A 21,921-nucleotide genomic window follows, 5' to 3' on the forward strand; every position below is an offset into this window, starting at 1 on the left:
TAGGCTGACAAAAAAAACAAAAACTCCCACAAAAGAATGAATTCATCAAAATATTTAAGCACAATAAAAGCAGCGAGATAGGTTTCAACTGAGGATCTACTAAGATAAGCATGGGCTACATACAGTAGCAGCTCACAGGATCTTCATAAGTGGTGACAGGTTTGTGTGGGGGGGCGTTTTCAAATGACTCATTTGTCATTTTACTTCGAGGCTTTCTTTTGGGCACCACCCAAGCATGAGGGACCAAGCCACTATCACTGGCTTGCAAAATTGTTTATGTGCAGGTTTGTAGAGACACATTGTCCTTTTCTTAGTTGTGTGTGTGTGTGTGTTTGTGTGTGTGTGTGTGTGTGTGTGTGTGTGTGTTTATCTTGCCATTTACAATATAATATATAAATAACTTGTGCCTCTGCATCCTAACTGCCCTATTTTCCCCTCCCACATGCCCATAGGCACCCATTTTCTCCTAAACACAGTTATTCATTCGTCTTTCCTGTGTTGTGCATGACATAATGTAATTCCCTGAATCATTAGCTTCTTTAGCGGAGTACCTCTGCTGGCACCCCCTTTCCAGGTCTTCTAATGTGTTATTAGCCATCTGTGTGGTTAATAATCAGGTATGGCCGATGCCGCTGCTTCACTGGGGACAAGAATACAGCAGCGAGGCGGCTTTTCCGCCAGCTAAGCGTCAGCTCTGTTCTTTTCCTATCATTAAGGTATCCTGTGTGAATTTAAAGCATCACATAAACACTGCAAATATAGCTTATGGAGGATCTACAAAACAAAGTTAGCAATTGTCCAAGGACAGCCAACTAGATTTGGAAGTGGAACATTCTTGTAAGCTGTTTTTTTGGTGGAGATAGTTTGCATCAATGTGCCACTGTAAACATGAAAACAGTAGCAATAAGGACCCAAGGCAAATGTATGTGCAATTGATAATGATTCCAGGCTTTAAGCATGCAGATGCGAGAGACTTGCAATGAATGCAGCAGTGAACATTCCTCATCATCAATGCGGTTTGTCCTCAATAACCTCCCGGCTGAACACACACACACACACACACACGCATAGATTCAGTCAATCTCACACTTCTAACCTACAGTACAACTCCTCCCCCACACTTTCATGGATCAAAACCGCTCACACACTATAAGACATCAGAGAGACAGAGGATTCAAATCCAGGGACCAGAACACATCCCACGATTTGTGACTTAGGAGAGGATTTGTCTGCTGTCATTCTGTCATCAGTGCCTTAATTACACAAGACATCAAAGAATCCATAGATGTATCGCTTCAAGTCGTTACATTTAAACACTTCCCTTTATATGTGCTCCTCCTTTATCTCGGCAGCTCATCCGAACTACTGACACGATGACTGATGCTTCCCCATGTTGAACGCCTAATTGAATTGGCTCAGGGCACGGTTACGTGAACGGGCTGGGATTAGTCCGCTTCAGCTCGATGGGCACATGCCATGAGTTGTCAGGCACGAGAAAACAACTGCGGGCATTTCTTACAGCCTCCTTCCTCAGAGTCTGAGGATTTTGCCTTGAGTTTACAGCTAGCCGGAAGACAGAACAAATAGTTAACTTGTATTTTGCTAACGTGCATGAGCTACTAGCTTATGTAATAAGTTAGCTAAGGTTTAGCTGGAGCATTATGGCCCTACAGACTAATATACAGTTCTTAATGGAGACACTCCAGGTAAACAGCTACAGAAAAATCTGTGTCAAATAATGTGATTACAATTGCCACATATGTGCAGATGAAATGTTCACTAATTAAAATGCATGTGCAGACATTGACACAGCACTACAGGTGAATAGGATCAACTACATACAACTACAACTAATAGACATCAGCACAGAACTTCCCCAGTTGATGAGTTAAGAGTCTACAGATGCAGCCTTAAATAAATACCATCTAAATATGTATTTTGAAGGTTTTATTTCCATTAGAGTAAAAGAAGACATGGAAGCTAAATGGACCCAAATCTCTAAATAGACCAAAACATGAAAAACGTGTCCTGCATGAAACTGTAACTTCATCTTTTTTATCCTCATCCATTACTAACAGTGTTCCTTCATTATTAGTGCAGTGTTTTTTCCTGTAAAATTAACTAAATTGCAGCAACAGCCTTTTTCAATTTAGTGTAAAGATTTTTTGTGGTGCTGTTTATTCCACTAAAAAGTCTCTGTATGAACTGATTATTTTGTTGAGCATTTATTAAATCTATTAAACAATTGTGTAAATTAAATAGGAACAAATTGTGAGGTAGTCAGAGTTGTGGTAAAATATTTGCTGTTTTATTTATATTTTAAATAAATATTTATTAACTCTTTTTACCTTGAGCCCCTGCCGCCCAAAATGTCTGTGCACGTCCCTGCCTCAGACCCTAATTGAAGGTTGTTTCCATGTCAGGAAATAAGTATTTGAACATACTCTTCTCTCAAGTTGAAGTGTTACGTGTAATATCAGTGTTTTTCTTCAAATTGTTTCCCCTAACGAATGGCTGCTTTTGTAGGGCTGAGCATCACCTTGACGCAGTTTTCTTTTGCCTACAATACACACACATCACTGTGGGAACACACCTGTGGTGTCTGGAGGGAGAAGAATCTGCTCTTACAGTTATCGCTGGTGTTAATTCATTAAGCACTTGCACCACATGAGTTCCCCGCTCAGTTGGACATGGTGTGGCACAGATTGAAAAACTAGATGTGAATTGATACGCTGAGACTCTGAGTCGAGGGTGGCAGGAACTCTTTAGTTTCTCTTCCATTACGTTTCTGTAATGAGAGCCAAAAGTGCTGTGTTACAGTGCAGTAGATCAGCTGGATGTAAATTAACTGTATGTCAGAAGGTGTACAATTGCACAGTGATTTGGTAGAGAGATAGCAGGGAGAGAAAGAGAGTGCATGTGAGGAGCTAGCTTGAGAAAAGCTGATATGATACAACCGCAGTGCTTGAAAGCGAGCATGGTTGTCTGCATTTAGTGGGTAAGACAATAGCGGTAAAAAGCCTCCTTGCTGCAGGAGGATGTCAAAGGCTCTGGGATAAAAGAAAAGTCAATTGAGTGAGGGATGATGGGGGGAGATACAAAGGGCAACATGTGATAAACAGTAATTGGATTTTTTTTGGTTAGGAGTAGAATATATTTTTCAGGTTCATCCTTTTCTTTCAGAGAAGGTAGGATCCATATTGATCAACTGTCTTCACCCCTGTAACATCTCAATTCTGATTCATGTTTGCAGGTGTGATTAAGGTGACCCTCACATTTAGGGATTCTCCTCTTGATCAAACATAACAAGCTACTTAGATTGTTATTATTACAGTAAACCCTGCATACTGTACAGCAGGGTTTAACGCATACTGTAGTGTTGACTGCATTTGATTGATGAATCGATTTTGTTTGCCTATAAGCTCCACAATAGCAAAATTGCTGCTCTCGAGTTATGATACAAAAACTATATAGATTCTTTTGGGTTTTGTGTAAGCAGAAAATCTTTGTGTGCTAAAAGCAAAGTACAGTGACACAGTAATTGCAATCACATTTGAATGATAACATCTGGAGCCTAAACAAAAAAATCACAGTCTGTTTTTCTTCATAGGAACCTGGGTAAATCTGGGTTGCGTGTCTCCTGTCTGGGGCTCGGTGAGTACATTTAATTAGCACAATGTTTGTATTGTGTGTGTGTGTGTGTGTGTGTGTGGGGGTGGGGGGGGGGGTAGTGTTTCAAATTTCATTATATTATTTCACCCTATTTTAAACCTCATGCATTTTTCATATTTATGGAGAGAGACAACACAGCTATTTACAGAGTGTTAATATTTTTCCTGTTAATATTTAATCAATAGCACTGGTTTCAGCAAACAAGTTGCTTAATTATCTCACACATTCAATGCACACCACAGGGTAAATACTCTCATTTATCTTGATGTGACTGATTTATTTAGTAGATCTCTAGTCTTTAGTAGAGGTGTGTGTGTGTGTGTGTGTGTGTGTGTGTGTGTTTGTGTGTGTGTGTGTGTGTGTGTGTGTGTGTGTGTGTGTGTGTGTGTGTGTGTGTGTGTGCGTATACTGTGTTGCAGCATGTATGTGCCAAGTTGCTTGATGTATCTGAGGATAAAGAACTTGACAATAACTTGAATGATGCAGTGCTGCGCAGGCCCTCCAGAGACTGAACGATGGAAAAGCCTGTAGTGATTTACATCACATTTAGCCGCAGGACAGAGTAGTAAAGAGGTTACAATCCTTAACAAAAACGTTTACAAAACTTAAAGGAATACGTTATAAGCCTCGTTATTTGCAAGCCTCGGCCATGTGGCAGTGCACTTGAGCAAAGCATTGATTCCTCCATGTGCTGATTTTCAGTAAAGGAGTTAAAAGAAAATTTCTATCAAAATAGAGTTATGTGGGGGTCTGTGTTTTATTCTCTCAACTACATAATTGTCTTTTAAAGGAAATTTCTTGAGACTTAGATGAGAAGATTAATACCACCCTCATATGTGCTTCTGCTGACTGTTAGCTTAGCTCACAGACTGAAAGTAGGGGGAAACTGCTAGCCTAACTCTGTCCAAGGGTAACAAGTATGCCTACCAGCTCCTCTTAGGCTCACTAAAATGTAATATCTCATTTGTTTCATCTGTACAAAGACCAAAGTTGCAGTTTTATGTGAATTGATGTGTGTAGCAAGTTTCTAGAATCTCTGCCAGGTTGCCTGGCAACCTCACAGTGACAACGAGACTCCAGGCTAATCGTTACTGTGTTTAAGCCTCTGCGTTTGTACGGATTACAAAAAACTTCCATGGCATGGGAAGTGGTGAGGTTTAGTGGTTCTGGTACATTTTTTATCCTACAGACAGAGCTACTGATTTTCCGGTTTCCAGTCTTTCTGCTAAAGTAAGCTAATCGGCTAGTGATTTTAGCTTCACATCAAAGCGTCCGTGTAAAATGTTTACATATAAATGAACATCTGTTACATTTAACTCCTTGAGGAACAAGTTCACACAATGCTGATTAAGCCTGTCAATAGCCAAAATAAATCCAGCTCAGTGCCATGTTTGTGTGGGCAGTGGGTTAAGATAAATGATGTTCGGCTTCCCGCTATGGTGCCCATGCAAGGATGTCTGAGCAGCAGAGGTGTTTTGCATTATCTGGAAGCCAAACAACATCATCTAAACACACTTCCAACACAAACATGACACAGAGCTTAAGATCATCAGTGTATCCCTATAAGTATGTTGACAGTGTGGAATGCTAACAAAACCGCGTTAGCCTATGCTGTTGGTGGAAGAACAGAGGTGTAATTGCTTCTTTTTAGAGAAAGTATAATAATACAGTACTTCATTGCAGTCTGCATTTATGTGTATATGCACAATTATGTGTGTATTCACTTGTGTGTGGCAACTGTAAGAGGACCTGTTGAATGGCTTTAGACTAAATGTGAACCATGAGTATGGGAGTTTATTGATAGCTTACTGCTATTAATTATCAAGCCTCTTTTAGATTTTGTCGAAGGACAGGTTTTGACTGTCTTTCTGCACGCAGCAACCCATTTTAGACCATAAGGATAGAATGATAAAAGAAAGGTCATGGGCAGGATAAAGAAGCATACAACAGACTTCCCTGAGTGAAGGGTGTCTCTCTGGAGCTTTTAAAATGATAAGAGAAAAACAAGGAAGTAAAAAATAACACATACATAGGAATCCAAGTAACTGTTGTCAGAAGCTGCAGAGAGGACAAACACTAATATGTATTACTCTAGCAAAATGCAGCGCTACCTCCTCACCTCTTTTCTCTGTAGAATGGAACAATAAAACAGAATTGCACTTAAACTGTTTCCATGTCTGTCTGCACCAAACTGGTGAGGATGAGAAAATGTAAACAAACACAAGCATAATGTACACACATGCAATAATTCCCACAAAGGAACAAACACCTTAAGCTGGTAAAGATTCTGCACGTAACTTTCATGTTTCTTTTTAATCTGAAACACTCAACCCTGACATTGAGCCATAGGGGTCATGTGCCCCCATAGGGGGCACACATACTAACATAACGGCTCCGTAGGGGGCACATGACCCCTATGGCTTTAGGGCTGGGGCGTTTTGTCATGCGTCCATGCCAAAATATCAAAGGAATAATAAATGCACCTCTAAAAACTTTGTGAGCGTAGTTTTTAATGCTTAAGGTCTTGTATGTTTGTTTGTTTGGTCCAAAACGTTGACATTAATGTTTCCTTCAACAGGCACATGGGTAACATTTGGAGGTCAGATCTCTGATGAGGTAAGCTACATGTCAAGTATCGTTGCAGCTCATGAGCAGATGTTGGCTTTCATTATTTTAGACCCTTCAAATACAACTAGTGTGCACTTGTTAAAACCCCCAATTTGAAGCCCTTATGGGAACAATTTAGTGGATGTAAAATAGTGTGAGTAGACCACAGTTATCATTCTAGAAATAATGAAGTGTTAAATCCCTGTTGATTCTTCCAAGGCCAGGTTGTAAGGTCTTTTTCCTCCCTGTCAAGTTTTGAAGCAGAAGACCTCTCCTAGTGCATTGATCTGGCCTTGAAGGGGGGAAGCCATTAAATTCGCCTCATGACTGCATTTTTTCACTGGGATTAAGTTACACACAAAGAGACACAAACACACTCAACAAAACAAAACTGAGTACAGAAAGAGAAAGTCATCCTGACAGAATAAGGCATCCCATGTATGGCTCTGAATAAACTGCAGTCACAAGAACTAGGTCAAAATAGCCAGGGAAATATATTGAGCAGTAAACAACTTTAATCAACAAGCAGCCATTACAGTTTTCTTGATGAAGTATATCTCAATGGAAAAGAGATTTAATCTCCTTGAGTTTCTTCAGGACATTTTCCCAGCCAATCCTTTTTTAGGTGTAATTTTGTGGTAGATAAGATTTATAGTTGTGTATTGCACCATACTAGAGGGGAAACCTTTTTTTTCTGTGTCAGGTGGCAGAGCAGTTGATGACTATCGCCTATGAGAGTGGGGTCAACCTGTTTGACACGGCTGAAGTCTACTCCGGGGGGAAGTGAGTGATGTCTCAGACTTGTTATCTATCTCACAAAGCCTCAGGGCCTTGTCAGCCTTTTTCTCCATAGGACACAAGATGTTAACAAGGTTTAGCACCAGACCATAAATTATTCACCTGCAGTCCCAAAATGAAAGGTAGATTTACATAATCTTATTCTGTCACATATCACTGGAGGCTCCTCATTATGTTCACAGCTCAATCTAACTTCATAGGCCTGGACATTTGTCTCGCTGAATAATGTGGGAGAGGCTGTAGATGTGGGGATAAACAGTAATTTCAAGGTTGCTGGTCAAAATCAGGCATACAATACAAGCATTTATCCTTTATCTTGTACTCCTGCTGATTTTAAATCAGGTATTCAAGCTGCAGCCTGAGATATAATCTCATCATCCCCTTGTGTATTTTTTTCTTTAAAGAGCAGAGATAATCCTCGGAAACATCATCAAGAAAAAGTGCTGGAGGTAAAGTACAGTCTCTATATATTCTAATTGTGTTCCATGAATAGGTTCTTATCCACTACACGGCCAGAAGTTGTGGACAGGCCAACAAAAGTTAGCATCTTATCTTTTTCTTTATTTTAAAGGCATGCAGTCTTCTGAGGTTGAATGGATTTACTATTCAGCTACACAAGCATTAGTGAGGGTTAGGGTTGTGTTATGTGATGTTGGATGATAAAGCCTGGCTCAGTGTTGGTGTTTCAATTTGTTTTAAATAAAAACATGGTGGCACTGTAATGTTGAAAGAGCAAAGGGCCTTAATGGAACTGTTGCCACAAAGGTGGAAGCCTGCTATTGTCTAACACAGTTGTCTCCATCCTTTTTGGCTCATAATTTAAAATGAAGCAATCTCTGTGAAACTGTACTTAGACAATGCTAACATGTTATTGTTTAATTGATATAATTTTTACCACGTTAGCATGCTAACATATGCTAACTAGCAAGTGATTAGCAAGTGAAATCTCCTACCTAAACATAACCAAGTAAAAGCATAAAATGTGCTCATGCCTGTGGCTCACAGTTGAACACCAAGCAGCTGCTGGTGAGTATGAGCTTGTATCGGCAACACAGAAAATATCAGTTTTACACATCTATACTGCATGCACAGCCACACTGCAGTGATAAGACTCAGCTGTGTGTATCTCTGCCTGCCCTTACGTCAGCTATGGATATATTTAAAATCATTAATCGTTCAATGGGGGATTTTATAGGGAGGGAGTTTTGTCCTTATTTTGTTTTCTTCATACTAGATAAGTTACACGTTTGATAAAGGAGTGCAGCCCATCTGCCATTTCACGCTGCACGATAGAAAGGAACTGCACCCTTGCATGTCCATGCACACATGGACATACTGACACACAGGCATCTTTTTGAGAACAGCTTTAAAGTCCTTTTTTATGGCCTTTTGATGTCTGTCTTTCCTCAGGAGATCCAGCCTGGTGATCACCACTAAGCTCTACTGGGGAGGAAAGTAAGTGTGTGTGTACGCGTGTGTGCATGTGCGTGTGTGTGGCCTTCAGCATATGTGTTTTCTTATTTAATTGCGTTAAGAATGTTTTACACAGGAAAGGACATCCATTACAATGATAAGGGGAGGATCGAGGATAAAAACACTATTTCCATTGTGGTCCTCAAAACATTAAATCATTAGCCACAGAGCGTAAAATGGCTTTGACCATTTTGAAAAACTTACAGAAGCACAGACATGGATGAGTGACACACACATGCATTTCAACATGGCTATGTTTTCACCCCCTCTTGCTTACTTTCAAACCCTTCATCAGCTTTCTTGCCAAACTGAGCATATCTGCTTCTTCTGTCATGCTGATGTATTCTGCTCTCAATCTGCATTAGTCAGATTCTCTCTATTTCTAAAAGTCTTAAGGCTTGCACTGAAGGAAGTAGAAGCTTCATAAGTAAATCCACATTCTTGTTCTAGTATCATATGTAGATCAGTAGAGTATGGCCCAGGTGCGTTTTGAAAATGGAATTTAAACTCATCCTCTCAGACTATCTTTAAGGTACCAAATCAGTCTCCACTCCAGACAGATTTAGAGAACACACTTAACCCCTAGCTGAGTAAACTGTGAGACTGTGCCTGAGAGGCCTGTCAAGCATCACACCACCCAAACCCAGTAGATATTTGCTAACTTTTTTGCACCCTATTTGGAAAAAATGTAAGAAGACATGATGACATGGAGGAGGTGCAGCATGTTTTTGTGTTAGTAATTTGCTATAACCTAGTTGGACCATCACAGGAAGGAGGGAGGCAGAAAAAGAATGTGTGAAATGAAGGATGAAGACAAATAAGCAGGCAACTGAGCAAAGAGAAAAACACTGGAGCAGAGAGAAAAGAAAGAAGTTAAGTGAAACAGGAAAATGCAGGCATGGGGAACATCTGAAAGTAACTTAGTGAACACAGGTGGGGGCCATAGGGCATCTGACAAATCCCTGAAGCACAGTTTTGGAGATGTTCAGGTGTTTTGGATTAACTGCCCACGACTGTCTTTGTTTTTGTTTACTCACTACTCTTATTAGACCAAACCGGCAGCTGTTTTTTGAAAATGAAAAACAGCTTTGCTAAACCTCCTGTAGACTACATGCTCAGTGCTAGGCCTACACGTCAGACAGACAAAGTTAGCGACTAGCAAGTGAACGTAGTGGAGCATTGTTGTGTCCTGTTGATACGGTTAGTGAACACAGGACACAACAGGATACAGATGAAAGGGAAGGGGGGAAAATGAAGAATGGTATGAGCAGAAGAGAAAAAGAATAAAGTTGAAAGTAGTGTGATACATGTCTCATGGCTCATACTTAAAATACCTTACTTACAAAACACCACATTTTGGCGACGAGGATGGCAATTAACATGCCTTTACCTACACTGTCCTTGCCTTGCCCTGGTGAACCTGCTATTCCCTTCCTTACATGGTTGAAAATGTTCAAAAACTACATGCTAGTAATCAATGCTAACGGGGAGAAGTGGCCCAAAGCAAGAAAACGTGCTGTTCTTCTCCATGCACTTGGCACCAGGGAACAAAGACTGTTTTACGCAATACCAGATACAGGTACCACATATGCTACTGCAGTGGAGAAAGCACTTCGTTCCTAAAGTAAATATGATTGCAGAACTTTACAGCGACCAGATGAGTCAATGAACCAGTATTTAGCCTCATTACGAGAACTGGCTGCGCTATGTGAGTTTGGTGAGATGGAGGAGCAAATGCTGATAGAGTGTGTGTCGAATGCACGCGCAAGAGACAGACTTTTGTTAGAAGCGGATCTGACCCTGGTTAAAGCTACTTTACTGGCCCGGCAGAGGTAGGCTGGGCTACGAAATGCTGCCATTCTCTCCGACAGTAGGCTACTACGAATGCCGCTACCAGGACGGGTGCTGCTGCTGAGTCAGTGAGGGCCCAACATAAACAGCAAAGGAAGGCCCGCCAAAAACAAGAAAGGACACCTGCTTCATCAATGGCGCCTACAACTAACTGCGCTCCTGCTACCATTGTGGCTCCACCAACCACCTAGCAAATAAACCTTCATGCCCTGCTGCTAAAGTTACATGCAATTCACGTGGAAAAGGGGGACATTTTTCCAAAGTGTGTCCATCTGGACTAAAGGAGGTGTGTGAAATTGTGATAGACAAACTGACAGTGCTTTTGAATAAATGATAATGTGCAAGATAAAATTCTCTGTACTGTGCAAGTGAATGCAAATGGACACTCTCATGACGTTGAGCTAATAGTGGACACAGGTTCATCAGTTTCTATCATTCCTGAGAGCACATACCAGACTCTCTTTCCTAGGGCACCTACAGCACCAAGCAACAATACCTCAAAATGCATCTGTGATCCAGGTACAGGAGATTGGCTGTGCAAAGGGTTTTACGCACACAATTCAACTCAAACCAGAAGCTATGCCAATACAAAAGAAAGTCAGGAGACTTCCCTTCTGTGTGAGGCAGGCTGTGAGTGATGAGCTCAAAGACCTACAGGAAAAGGGCATTAAAGAACGCATTGATGCATCTCCATACATCTTGCCAATAATTGTGACACAAAGAAAAGCTCAGGGACCTCAGGGAACCTAACAAAGCCATTGTTAGTAACTGTCACCCGTTACCACACATGGACGAGCTATTTTCTGAACTGAGAGGAGCCACAGTCTTCTCTACCATCACCTGCCCTCTGCTTACCATCACATATTACTGCATCCAGACAGCCGTAATATAACTGCATTTATCACACATGATGGACTTTTCCGTTTCTGCTGGGTCTCATTTGGCCTTGCTTAAGCTCCATCAGCTTTTCAGAAGATGATGACGGGCATACTGGCAGTCATGCCAGGAGTACAGGCATATCTGGATGATGTGATTTGCCACAAAACTACTCAACAGCAGCATGATGCCAACCTACGGAGGGTGCTGCATGCCTTGAACGAGTCAGGACTTAAGCTGAACATGCAGAAGTGCGAGTTCAACCAGACTTCTTTGCAGTTCCTAGGCCACACCATATCCAAAGAGGGGCTACTCCGGACTTTTCTACTGTTGTTGAACCTCTATGTGAAACAGTCAGGGAGTCTACAGACCAACAGTTCACTATAGCACTATACAACCCTGAACTCCCTACATACTGTATGTAATTACGGATGCCTCTGATTACAGACTAGGGGGTTTACTGAGCCAACTTTATTCAGAAAACACGGAGAGAATCATGGCGTTTGTATCCAGTTTCTCCTGCTGAAAGGAAATATTCCACTGTGGAATGTGAAGCGCTGGCATGCGTTTGGGCAGTAGAAAGGTGGAAAACGTATCTATGGGGACATCATTTTGAGTTACTCACAGATCATCAAACACTTACTACCCTGCTCGCGTCCAAAGGTACTGACCGTGCTGGATTGCAAATTGCGAGCTAATCTGCACGACTACTCTGCTTGTCATATGATGTTGCTTACCACCCTGGGAAACTGAATGTGACTGCCTGTCCAGGCTCCCACTGCCTAACACAGGAGAAGCTGAAGTGGAAATGGACATCACAGCTATGTCTTTGCATGCCATGTCGTTGTTGGAGTTAACCGCTGCATGTGGCTCTTGTCCTGAACTGACTAAATTGCGACAGAAAACCCAGAAAGGCTGGCCAAAATGCAGAAAGAATGTAACAAATGAGCTGGTTTCATACTTCAATGTACGAGACTAACTGGCTGTAGACAAAATACTTGTCATGAGAGGTAGACTTGGCACATGAGGGGCACCAGGGAGTGGTGCGCACTAAACCGAGACTGCGAGAACTGTATTGTTGGCGACAAATAGACAAAGATGTACAGAGTAAGTTAACTTCATGTGTGTCATGCCAATACAATGACAAAACAGTGAAAACTGCACCTGCACCACTTACACCTGTCAAACTGCCAGATGGACCATTGGAAAAGGTTGCCATTGACATAACCGGCGCTTTTGAAGGTTCTACATTGGACTGTGGTTATGCCATTGCTCTCACAGACTATTACAGTAAATGCCCAGAAGTAGCATTTGCCGCTACAGTCACAACAGAAGTGATTACCTGCTTTTTAGCTACAGCGTTCAGTTGTGAAGGAAATCCGACCTGCCTGGTCTCTGACAAAGGATGTCAGTTTACCTCCTATGAGTTTGCAAAGTTTCTGAGAGAGAGAGAGAGAGAGAGAGAGATAAAACATCTCTGCTCCAATGTCTACCCAAGAGCCAATGGGCAGTTGAGAGATTTAATAGGGTATTAAAAGCAGAAAGAACACACAAGCCTAGGAAGCTAGAAGTGACAGAGTTCTTAGAGATTTACCGTACTACACTGCACACTACTACAGGAGCTACTCCATTTGAGTTGCTGAGAAAGAGGAAGATGCGCACAAAACTGAACGCCCTTCCTATCTCATACAAAGTTACATCACACAAGCAAGTCAAGGAAACTGTGAGACAAAATCCACAAAACAGTAAGGAGTATACAGACAGAAAGCAAGGAGCAAAAATGTCCACTTTCCAAGTGAACAATGCTGTACGAGTCCGGAGACGGGAAAATCTCTACAAGGGGTCATCCAAATCCACAAATCTCTGACAGTCGTAAAGAAGGTCGGAATAAGTACTTACCTTCTCAGTGACGGCAGGAAATGGAATGTCTCAAAACTGGTGCGTTTCCCAAAGGAGGCTCTAGCTTTCAGCAGTGAGAACAATAAGACTACACTGGATGGACTCACTGTGACCGAGAATGTGCATGTTGGGCAAGAAACAGGGCCAAGACGCACCATCAGAGACAGAAAACCACCTCAGTGGTTAACAGACTTTGAGAGATGACCAAGGTACAGGATCCATGTGTGAACTGTGCAAATTGGAAAAAAAAGTCATACTGTTTTGAGGTCTGAGTATACGAGCTAAGACAAGAATAACCTAATTTCATGTCAAATTTAGGTTTCCAGATACTATCCTCAGTGAAAGGTTATTTTACAGAGGTTGAGGGTATTGATGTTCAAGTTACTTATTCCTTTAAGAAAAAGGGAAATGTGTCCTGTTGATACGGTTAGTGAACAATGCGAGCGCTAGAGTGCACAGTTAGGATAGAAGTGAAAGATATGTAAGTAGATGAAGAATGGTATGTGCAGAAGAATAAAATGAAAGTAGCATGATACATGTCTCTCTCATACTTAAAATACTTACCCAAGTACAAATACACCACAAGTATTTTGCAGCCGCTGAGTCAGATATTTCCCTTGGGTCACCAAAACAGATATAAAAAGAAAAAGGAACAATTAACTTACATTTGTTCGGCGGCCAGAAACAGAACTCCAAGCCAATGCTAATGTGGCTAATGTAGGTGTAGATAATTAACTCGTTCGCCATAACAACTTCTTTAAATTCTGTTATGTTTTTGTGTTTGTTACACTGCAAAGTAGCCCCAAATCAATAGTGTACTTACAAGTAAAATAGCCTACCTTCATTCAAAACTGTACTTTAATAAAAGCATAGAAGTATCAAAAATCCTGAATGGCTCCTTTTTAGAGTGCTATAAATGACTGACCTGAAAGAGGCATGTGTATGTTGTAGATTGGAAGTGCAACATCAAACTACTATATTATTACCTACTATACAAGGAATAATATATATTTTAGGCAGCCTAGTTAAATGTTCAGTCATGTGTAATCTGAAGTTTGCATTGCGGCATGTAAAAAATACGTATTAAGTATTAAGTTGAAAATGTAACCATTCAAGTAAAGTACCTGTACATAAAATACAGCGGCCCACTTGAGTAAATGTACTTTATGTTCCAGCCCTGCATCTAAAAGCAAAACATGTAAAACAAGTGATTCTCCAGTTTTTGCTGAGATCTATTCTTCACCTGCAAATCACCAAAGACCCGCTAACTGGGAGGCCATTGGCTAAAGCACTGGCCATCAGGACAGACGGTGACAACAAGCCTTGTGTTTGCTCGCCGCACAGACCCACTGCACAGTTTGTTCTCTAGCTGCAGGCACACCGCGGAGCGTTTAGTGGGTGTATTTCTCTTCAGTGATTTGTTTGTTATGCAGGCTCTTGTTTGGCATGTTTAATGATCTACACCAATTCAAGAGAGCTGTGTGTACGTGCATGAATGTGTCTCCTTTGTCTCCTGTTGCAGAGCAGAGACAGAGAGAGGGCTCAACAGAAAGCACATCATTGAAGGTAACAAGTTGATATCCTCTCTGCTGCTTTGTCCTTCACATCACCCCATTACTCGGAGTCCCGCTGCACTCCTGTAATCTCCCTCTTACACCTCTTTTTTTTTTTCTCGCCCTTTTTTCTTCCCGTCTGTGTTTTCTCTCTGCTCTTTGATTTTTATCAGCAGGTGCACCCAGGTGAATCAAACCTTGACAGATGTTTTGTTTTTTCAGTTGTAACACATTTACAGGTGTCTTTTTGAGGAAACTGTTGTATCATAGTTCTACTATATATCTAGCATCCTCTCTTCTCCTCTCCTCTCTCTAATGACCTACTTCTCTCATCTCATTGGCTTGCTTTACCTAACCTTCCTAACAACTCACCATCCGGTCCACAGCGCAATGCACCTTTTGCAGTGACTCAGCTCTCTCCTCCGTTATTAACATTCACCACAGACTCTGCAAATCCCCCCCCAAACAATGGCAGGGGCTATATACTGCAAGTCTGCCAATCCAGACGATAGTTAGCATCCATGAGAGATAGCTGCAGTGTCCCCGTCACGACTGACATGTCACCACAGGCCAGTCAATGAATCATTTGAATGTTTGAGTGACATTTACTAAGAACGATGGGTTGGCAAAGTTAACGATCAGCAATGATTAACTATGAGCTGCAAGAAATGTGAAAGTTATCCTTTTTCCTCACAGGACGAAGATATTCCTTGACAATTTCATTGTTTCAAAGAGACTTTTGTAATACACATAATTAAATGTATTATTCATCACAGATGCAAGTAGAATAGCTTTGTTGTTCACCATCTTTTCTCAGTTCAAAATATAGACTTCCTTCATAGCCAGTAAACCCCAGCTAACGAGACAGCAGAAACTGCTCGCGACAACATGGGATGCTCAGATTAGGATCCATGTAATGGGTGTTTCCGGGGAGTTCAAGTGACAGAGGAAGGAATAAATCATTGGAACAGCGGTGGGGAAAGCGTATATCTCAGCTTGGATTAGCGGGCAATGATGAAGCCTCTGGCATTAATCTGCTTTGCACCCTCACACATACTCGAGAGCACAAGAGTGTCTTTTGACATGTCTCTCCATTACTCTGCTGTCCTCCTTTGTGACAGTCTCCTGTGTTTGCTTTTCATCTTTCATCTAGTCTTCTCTGTGTCTGAAAAAAAGAAAACAAGGGGGGGGGCTGATCTGCTTACAGTACTGTTTTGCCATCTCTTATCCTCTCCTTGATGTACAGTGTTTCCCTTGCAACAAATACTGAAAGCTGAGCCAGAGAAATAGAAGTGAGCGCATCTGTCTTCTTTTTTATTATCCTCTCAGCTTTGAGTTTTTTGGTTCCTCCTTCACATATCAAAACAGCATTCAGTTATGTAACAAGGATCAAGGTTTAGACAGATGCAGGGATTTTTCCACATTGATCTACTTAACAGAAGATAGTGGTATGAACTCAGCTTGACACTGATTAACCTTTTTAAAATTCTTTTGAATCAAATATAAAGACTATTTTTGCACTGAAAAAGATGGTATAGTAGCTGTGCATAAGGGACAACTAAGAATTTTTGACAGCAACGTTACCCATAGATCTAAAGAATATGAATCAGTTATCAATCTAGTGTTTCAATGATAAGCAATGTGTAAGGTCCTTTTTTTTAAACACGGTATATATCAAATTCCATATTTGAACAAGGAAAAGGCCAGCAAGACAACTTGCATTTACTCTCAGTCACTTCTTGTATGTGTAAGTAGGTATACCATATTCACTATTTCACTAAAGAGTCCAGTTTTCAGGAGTCCAGTCCAGAAAACTTGCCACTCTGGCTAAATTGTGATAGTTTTAACATAGTGCTAAATGCAAAACTAGTACTACTACAGCTGTACAGGGCCAGCAAAGGGCCAAGATTCATAAAGACAGCACACTGACTCAATAGTGCCAAATACTTAACTACCATTGGCCACCAGAATGTCTTATGTCTTCTCTCAAAAGTTACCTAGTCATGCTTTAGTTAAAAAAGAAAGAGATAAAACGCTTTGCATTTTGAATTCATGGTAGTGCTGTGTCAGAACACAAAATACATTTTAATATCCATGCTGTGGCAGGAAACACACAGCTGTAGCTAAACTCACAAGCAATGGCCGAATTCCGAGCAGGTGTTCATTTACTGCTTTATTGCATGCATGCTCACTGTTGGGACTTTTTATTAGAGTGGAACCATTCATTGATGTTAGGACTTACACCTGTGCTTTTCCTGCTACAACAAGTCAAAATATCTGCTTTGAAAAAAAAATATTAACAAAACCTGCTTCATGACCTCCAGCCTAACAACAGCTTTACCTTTTGCTGGCCATAAAGCCAATACGATTCAGTGATGAAACTGAAAAAGAAAACTTCTGAGACTTGGCTTAACCTGCCTAACTGTCAGTTACAGAGAGAGACAACAGCCAGGTCCTCAGGCACCGCCGTTTCTTTGTCCACCTGTCCATTAAAGTCCTTAACACCACCTGAAATATGCTATGCTTCTTGTTGATTATCCCTTTTATATACTTTTATATACGTGCACTTCTCTGATGTAGATAGATGTAGATGGGCATGTGCAATTGATGGAAATTGTATCCCTTGTATTGTTGTTTTGCTGTGATTTTATACTGCAGACACTGTGATATCCAACTAAAATTCCACAGATGTTTTTCTTCTTTAAAAACGAGCACTCAGTCAATCATCGTTATTCACTCAGTAATTTATGAAATAGTCTGAAACGGCATTATATGCCACTTCATGGGGCCTTAGATTAGCACTCTGCATTTGCTCTAGGGTATGGGCTGCAGCTGCTTCCTGGGAGCCCGTGCCAAGCGCCACACAGCAAACAAAAGCACTTTAGTCCCCACAAGAGTATCCCTCTCCAACACTGCCACCAATGTATCTATGGAAGAGAGAGAGGATGTTATTCTGAAATGCATGTGGCAAAAAATGACTTTTACAAGGAGATGTTTCCCATATTTTACTGGCAAGAGCATCCTCCAGTGTTCGTATGTTCTTCAAAAGGAGGCTGGCAAGCTGAGGCTGAAACCAGGAGTGCACCTTAAGGAACACATTTTTACAGTTTTTAATTTAATATTTGAGAACTTATTTAGCTATTTGAATAAATTAGTTTAAACAGTTTTGAGGTGATAAAAACATTATTTTCATTGCACACAATTCAGTATTTAGTTGTTGCAAATGGGACTTGTAGTCCCAAAACCATGACCCCTACAAGGTAAACCAGACGGAAAATGACAACTCCGATTCATGAGCGAGCGGGATCAAAAGATGGGCCAGGCCAGATGCAGCTGGCGGGCCTTGAGTCACATGTGGTTAACTGTCACTTTGCCATTTTAATGAACATGTTGACTTTAAATCCCCCAGGATCTAACTCACCTTATTTGCTCTTTAAATGATGCCATTGTTTAAATGAAAAAAATCTGTCTTGAACACATGGAGCTGGACACCATCATACATATTTAAGTTAAAACAGCTAGAATCAGTATTGGTTGGTGGAAGAAAATGTGGTTGTTGCAGGTTAATGCAAGCTGCAAACAATCCAAGTTTAGCAAATAGAGTTAATATACATAACAGTGTCGAAAGGTGTCAAGGGACAACATTTTCCACTCGCTAGCATGTCTAAATGATACTAAGTCTTCTTGGTCCACTGATATTAGGAGAAGTATGTATTAGTAATAGGGTGACACTCAGGGCTGATGTGGGCTATGTTGAATCCTTATTTATAAGTGTGTCAAATGACCCTTTTTTTGAAATATTTCTTTTGGTGTGTTACTTCCATGGTTAGTAACATCTATTGGCACAACAGCAGATATGCTGACTTATAGTTTTCTCAACATCTTCTCTCCTCTCCTCTCACTTCAGGTTTAAAGGGCTCCCTCCAGAGGATGCAACTTGAGTATGTGGATGTGGTTTTTGCCAACCGGCCAGACAGCAACACTCCCATGGAGGGTGAGTAATGGCTAACCAGACATGGGGATTTGCTAGGGACAAATAAAATAGGAACAATGTTGTTCTGTAACATGAGATGGGGATAAATGCTGACTGCTGTCCTCGCTGGACTGGTGACCTTTGCCGTTGACCAAAGGGGTTTGTCTTTGAGGTGGACTGTGTTAGTCCCTCTGACATGCACATATGTTTTAAGTAATCTGACAATTTTGTCTCCTCTCTCATCCTCTATTTTAGTCAATCACTCTCCCTCTCTTTCTCTTTCTGTCTCTGTGGGATCACTAGTTTCCACAGGGTCTCTGAGCTACTCCTGCTCCCAGCCCTCCATGTTCTTCAACAGGATTATCTGGCCCCCCAGGGGGTAGCTGGTGTATTTTTGGGCTGGTCTCACTGGATACAAGCCCTACTGTGCGCTCTCTATTGCTTCAACACTCTGCTGCCTTTCCCACACATCTACTTCATGTGACCATTTATTTCTTTTAAGCATGTCCAGTTTCTTCCTCAATTACTTCTACTTTGTGAGGTGGCAATCATAGATACTTGGGCCACTCTTTTATCCAATCTCCACAGCCCTGTGAAGTAAGGTCTGGCAAGAAGATAGAAGAAAAAAACCCTCTGGCTTGTTTGCATTTCTTTAAACCAATCATCCTGCAAAAATAGTCCTGGGAAGGAACTTATTCTGGTGGAACATTTGCACCCAGCTAAAGAAAACGCCACATTAAATAAAGTTAACTGTTTACACAAAACAGTAATGTGACCTATTTAAGTTAGTTGGATACGTGGTTAATCTTACCAGTGTATCTCTGCATGTGTAATTTGCCCACAGCAATCCCCACCAATCGGTCCTAAAATGTCCCTGTTGGAGAAAGTAAATGCGTAAACAAATTTTTTGTAAATCTTTACAATCATTACCCAAAAGAACCAAGCTGGCCTGCCTTGTTGTACAATACACATTTTCTTCAAAACCTATTTCAGCATGGACCTTGCTAGCTCAAAGGTTCTTGTTGTTTCGCTAATTAAACAGTGATGTGAGTTAGTTATCCTGGAATTTACTGTTATTCCAGACTAATCCAATCCTCGTCCCAGGTAGTATTTGGCTGAGGATGGAGTACCACTGGGCTCACTGGAATATTTTTCTTTGTCTTTTTCTGTCTTTCATCTTTGCCCCCCATGAGTGCTGTGAACCAGCAGACTGTGAGAGGCCAATCTGTCATATTTATTGTTCCCGGGGCCTTGGTGTCACTGGTTGTACACTGTCTCTGCAGATATACTCTACAGAAGTTAATTCACAATTGACAACGGATGTAGAGAAGTCTAATCTGATTGATAGATTAGTTGATCAAAACTGCACAGAGACCAACGCAGACACAGATAACGATAGATAGGCTGTTTTGCTTTCAGCAGCTCTGCAACACAGTGGCTCCCTTAATCAGTGTAAAACATTGTGCACATTTTCATCATCCTTAATTAGTCTACAGCAAAGCAAGGCCGCAGATATAAATCTCTGCATAGATTGTCAGTCACTTTTAACAACTTGAGAGCGAGTGGGGCTGCATGTACAGACCCGCGTAAAACTAAGACTAAGATTTTCTAAACAGCTTCTATTGGTGATAATGTAGCAATTAGAGATGGTTCCTTTCAATTTTTTGCTTCCCGATACCGATTCTGATACCTGAACTTGCATATCGTCCGATAACCAGTACTGATCCAACACCATTGTGTCATATATTTTATTATGTTTTAACAACTGTATGCTACTATCCCTGTATGGATGGGATATGATTTCTATCTTTGTTGTTGGTCTGGCTCAGGTTTAACTCTTTGTGACACATGAACAAACACAAACAATGAACGTCACAGAACTTTCTTTTATTATCCAGTCTGACAGTCAGTTATAATGGAAAAAGAACATAAATAAACTACTTTAATTTAGATTTACGTGGTATCTGATCGGTGTATAAACTCCAGTACTTACCAATACCAGTGGTTTGGGCGATACCAATACCAGTATCGGTATCGGGAACATAGTAGCAATGCCAACATTCAAAAATGTGGTATTCCTACATCTCTGTGGGCATTTGCAGTTCATTGGACTTATTCACATGTCTAAGAGATTGATAAAAACACACACACCTAAAACCGTATTTAAAGCATTGCAGTTCATGTCTTAAAATTGAAATACTAAATGTATGTGTGCATGCATTTGTGTAGAAATTGTGTAAGGTATTTCGTTCTTGTGACTTTAACTGCTCATGACTTTTTGTTAGACAACATGTGTCCCCCTGGGGACAGAAAAAGTGATGTCATGGCTGCAGAGTCACCCTTTGTTACGATCACCCTACTTGTTCTTGACTTGCTTTGTCTTTTGGCTTGGATCCAGGACCAACTTGTCTCACAAATATTCCTCCTGCCTTTACTGGTTTTTAGTCCACTTTCATTTTCTCTACTGCTTTTTTACTGTTGCAGCTGGCACTTATAGGAGTGATGAGACTAGACGTTTTCCCCTGAGGGGTTAAAAACCTAGCTGGAATTTCATCTCAAAGGTTGCCAAATAATGTAGTCCATAAAGCACTTACATTATAGCATATATCATGAGAATGGGCCTCAAGGAGAAGCATCTGTGCCATTGTCAACTCAGTTACTTCCACCAAGGGGGTCATGTTTTGGTGCAGTCTGTCTGTCTGTCAGACAGCAAGATTACAGAAGAACAAAGTGTGCAGCATGGGCCAATAGAACCTTACGTTGCGAGATAGGGCATTTCTTGGCAGAGGTCTGTGCTCTCTAGTTTAATAGGCATACCATAGCCTGCAGAGTAAACTGTCCAAATCGTAGCACAATGTTGCTATCCAGTCAGTAAGCATCCTTTTTATTTGACAGAGCAATGCGCTGCAAATTGAATCCATCAATCAACTGAATATGAAAACCCCGCGGACAGAGTGAATAAAGAATTGGACACAGGCAGAAGAAAAAGACCAGACATGGCATCAATACATCAACTTTAATACAATCCCTTTCAGCCAAAAGCAAATGAAATGGTCCCGCCACAGCAGACCAAACACAAACCCCAAGCCTTCCAGTCAGGATATTCCTTCAAGTGCCAGGATATCAAATGTTCAGCAATAAAGAGTGGCATGCAAGATGGTCTCACCCACTCAGGGCCTCATTTTTTATCTTCCTTTTGGCCGCATGTTCAAAACCTTC

The 21,921-nt window shown here is 41.1% G+C and overlaps 1 protein-coding gene across 7 annotated transcripts in view; it reads left to right on the forward strand.

Annotated features, from left to right (window-relative positions):
- Positions 1-21,921, forward strand: part of kcnab1b (potassium voltage-gated channel, shaker-related subfamily, beta member 1 b) — a 42,388-nt gene that overhangs the window by 14,539 nt on the left and 5,928 nt on the right. For all 7 annotated transcript variants that reach the window (XM_034886885.1, XM_034886890.1, XM_034886888.1 and 4 more), the window contains 7 exons: positions 3,611-3,654; positions 6,251-6,288; positions 6,983-7,062; positions 7,482-7,526; positions 8,488-8,532; positions 14,699-14,742; positions 18,637-18,723. In XM_034886885.1, coding sequence (XP_034742776.1) covers positions 3,611-3,654; positions 6,251-6,288; positions 6,983-7,062; positions 7,482-7,526; positions 8,488-8,532; positions 14,699-14,742; positions 18,637-18,723 — 383 coding nt within the window. The remainder of the gene's footprint in view (positions 1-3,610; positions 3,655-6,250; positions 6,289-6,982; positions 7,063-7,481; positions 7,527-8,487; positions 8,533-14,698; positions 14,743-18,636; positions 18,724-21,921) is intronic.

This window comes from Etheostoma cragini, chromosome 12, assembly GCF_013103735.1.
Source record: "Etheostoma cragini isolate CJK2018 chromosome 12, CSU_Ecrag_1.0, whole genome shotgun sequence".
In the NCBI taxonomy this organism is placed as follows: Eukaryota; Metazoa; Chordata; class Actinopteri; order Perciformes; family Percidae; genus Etheostoma; species Etheostoma cragini.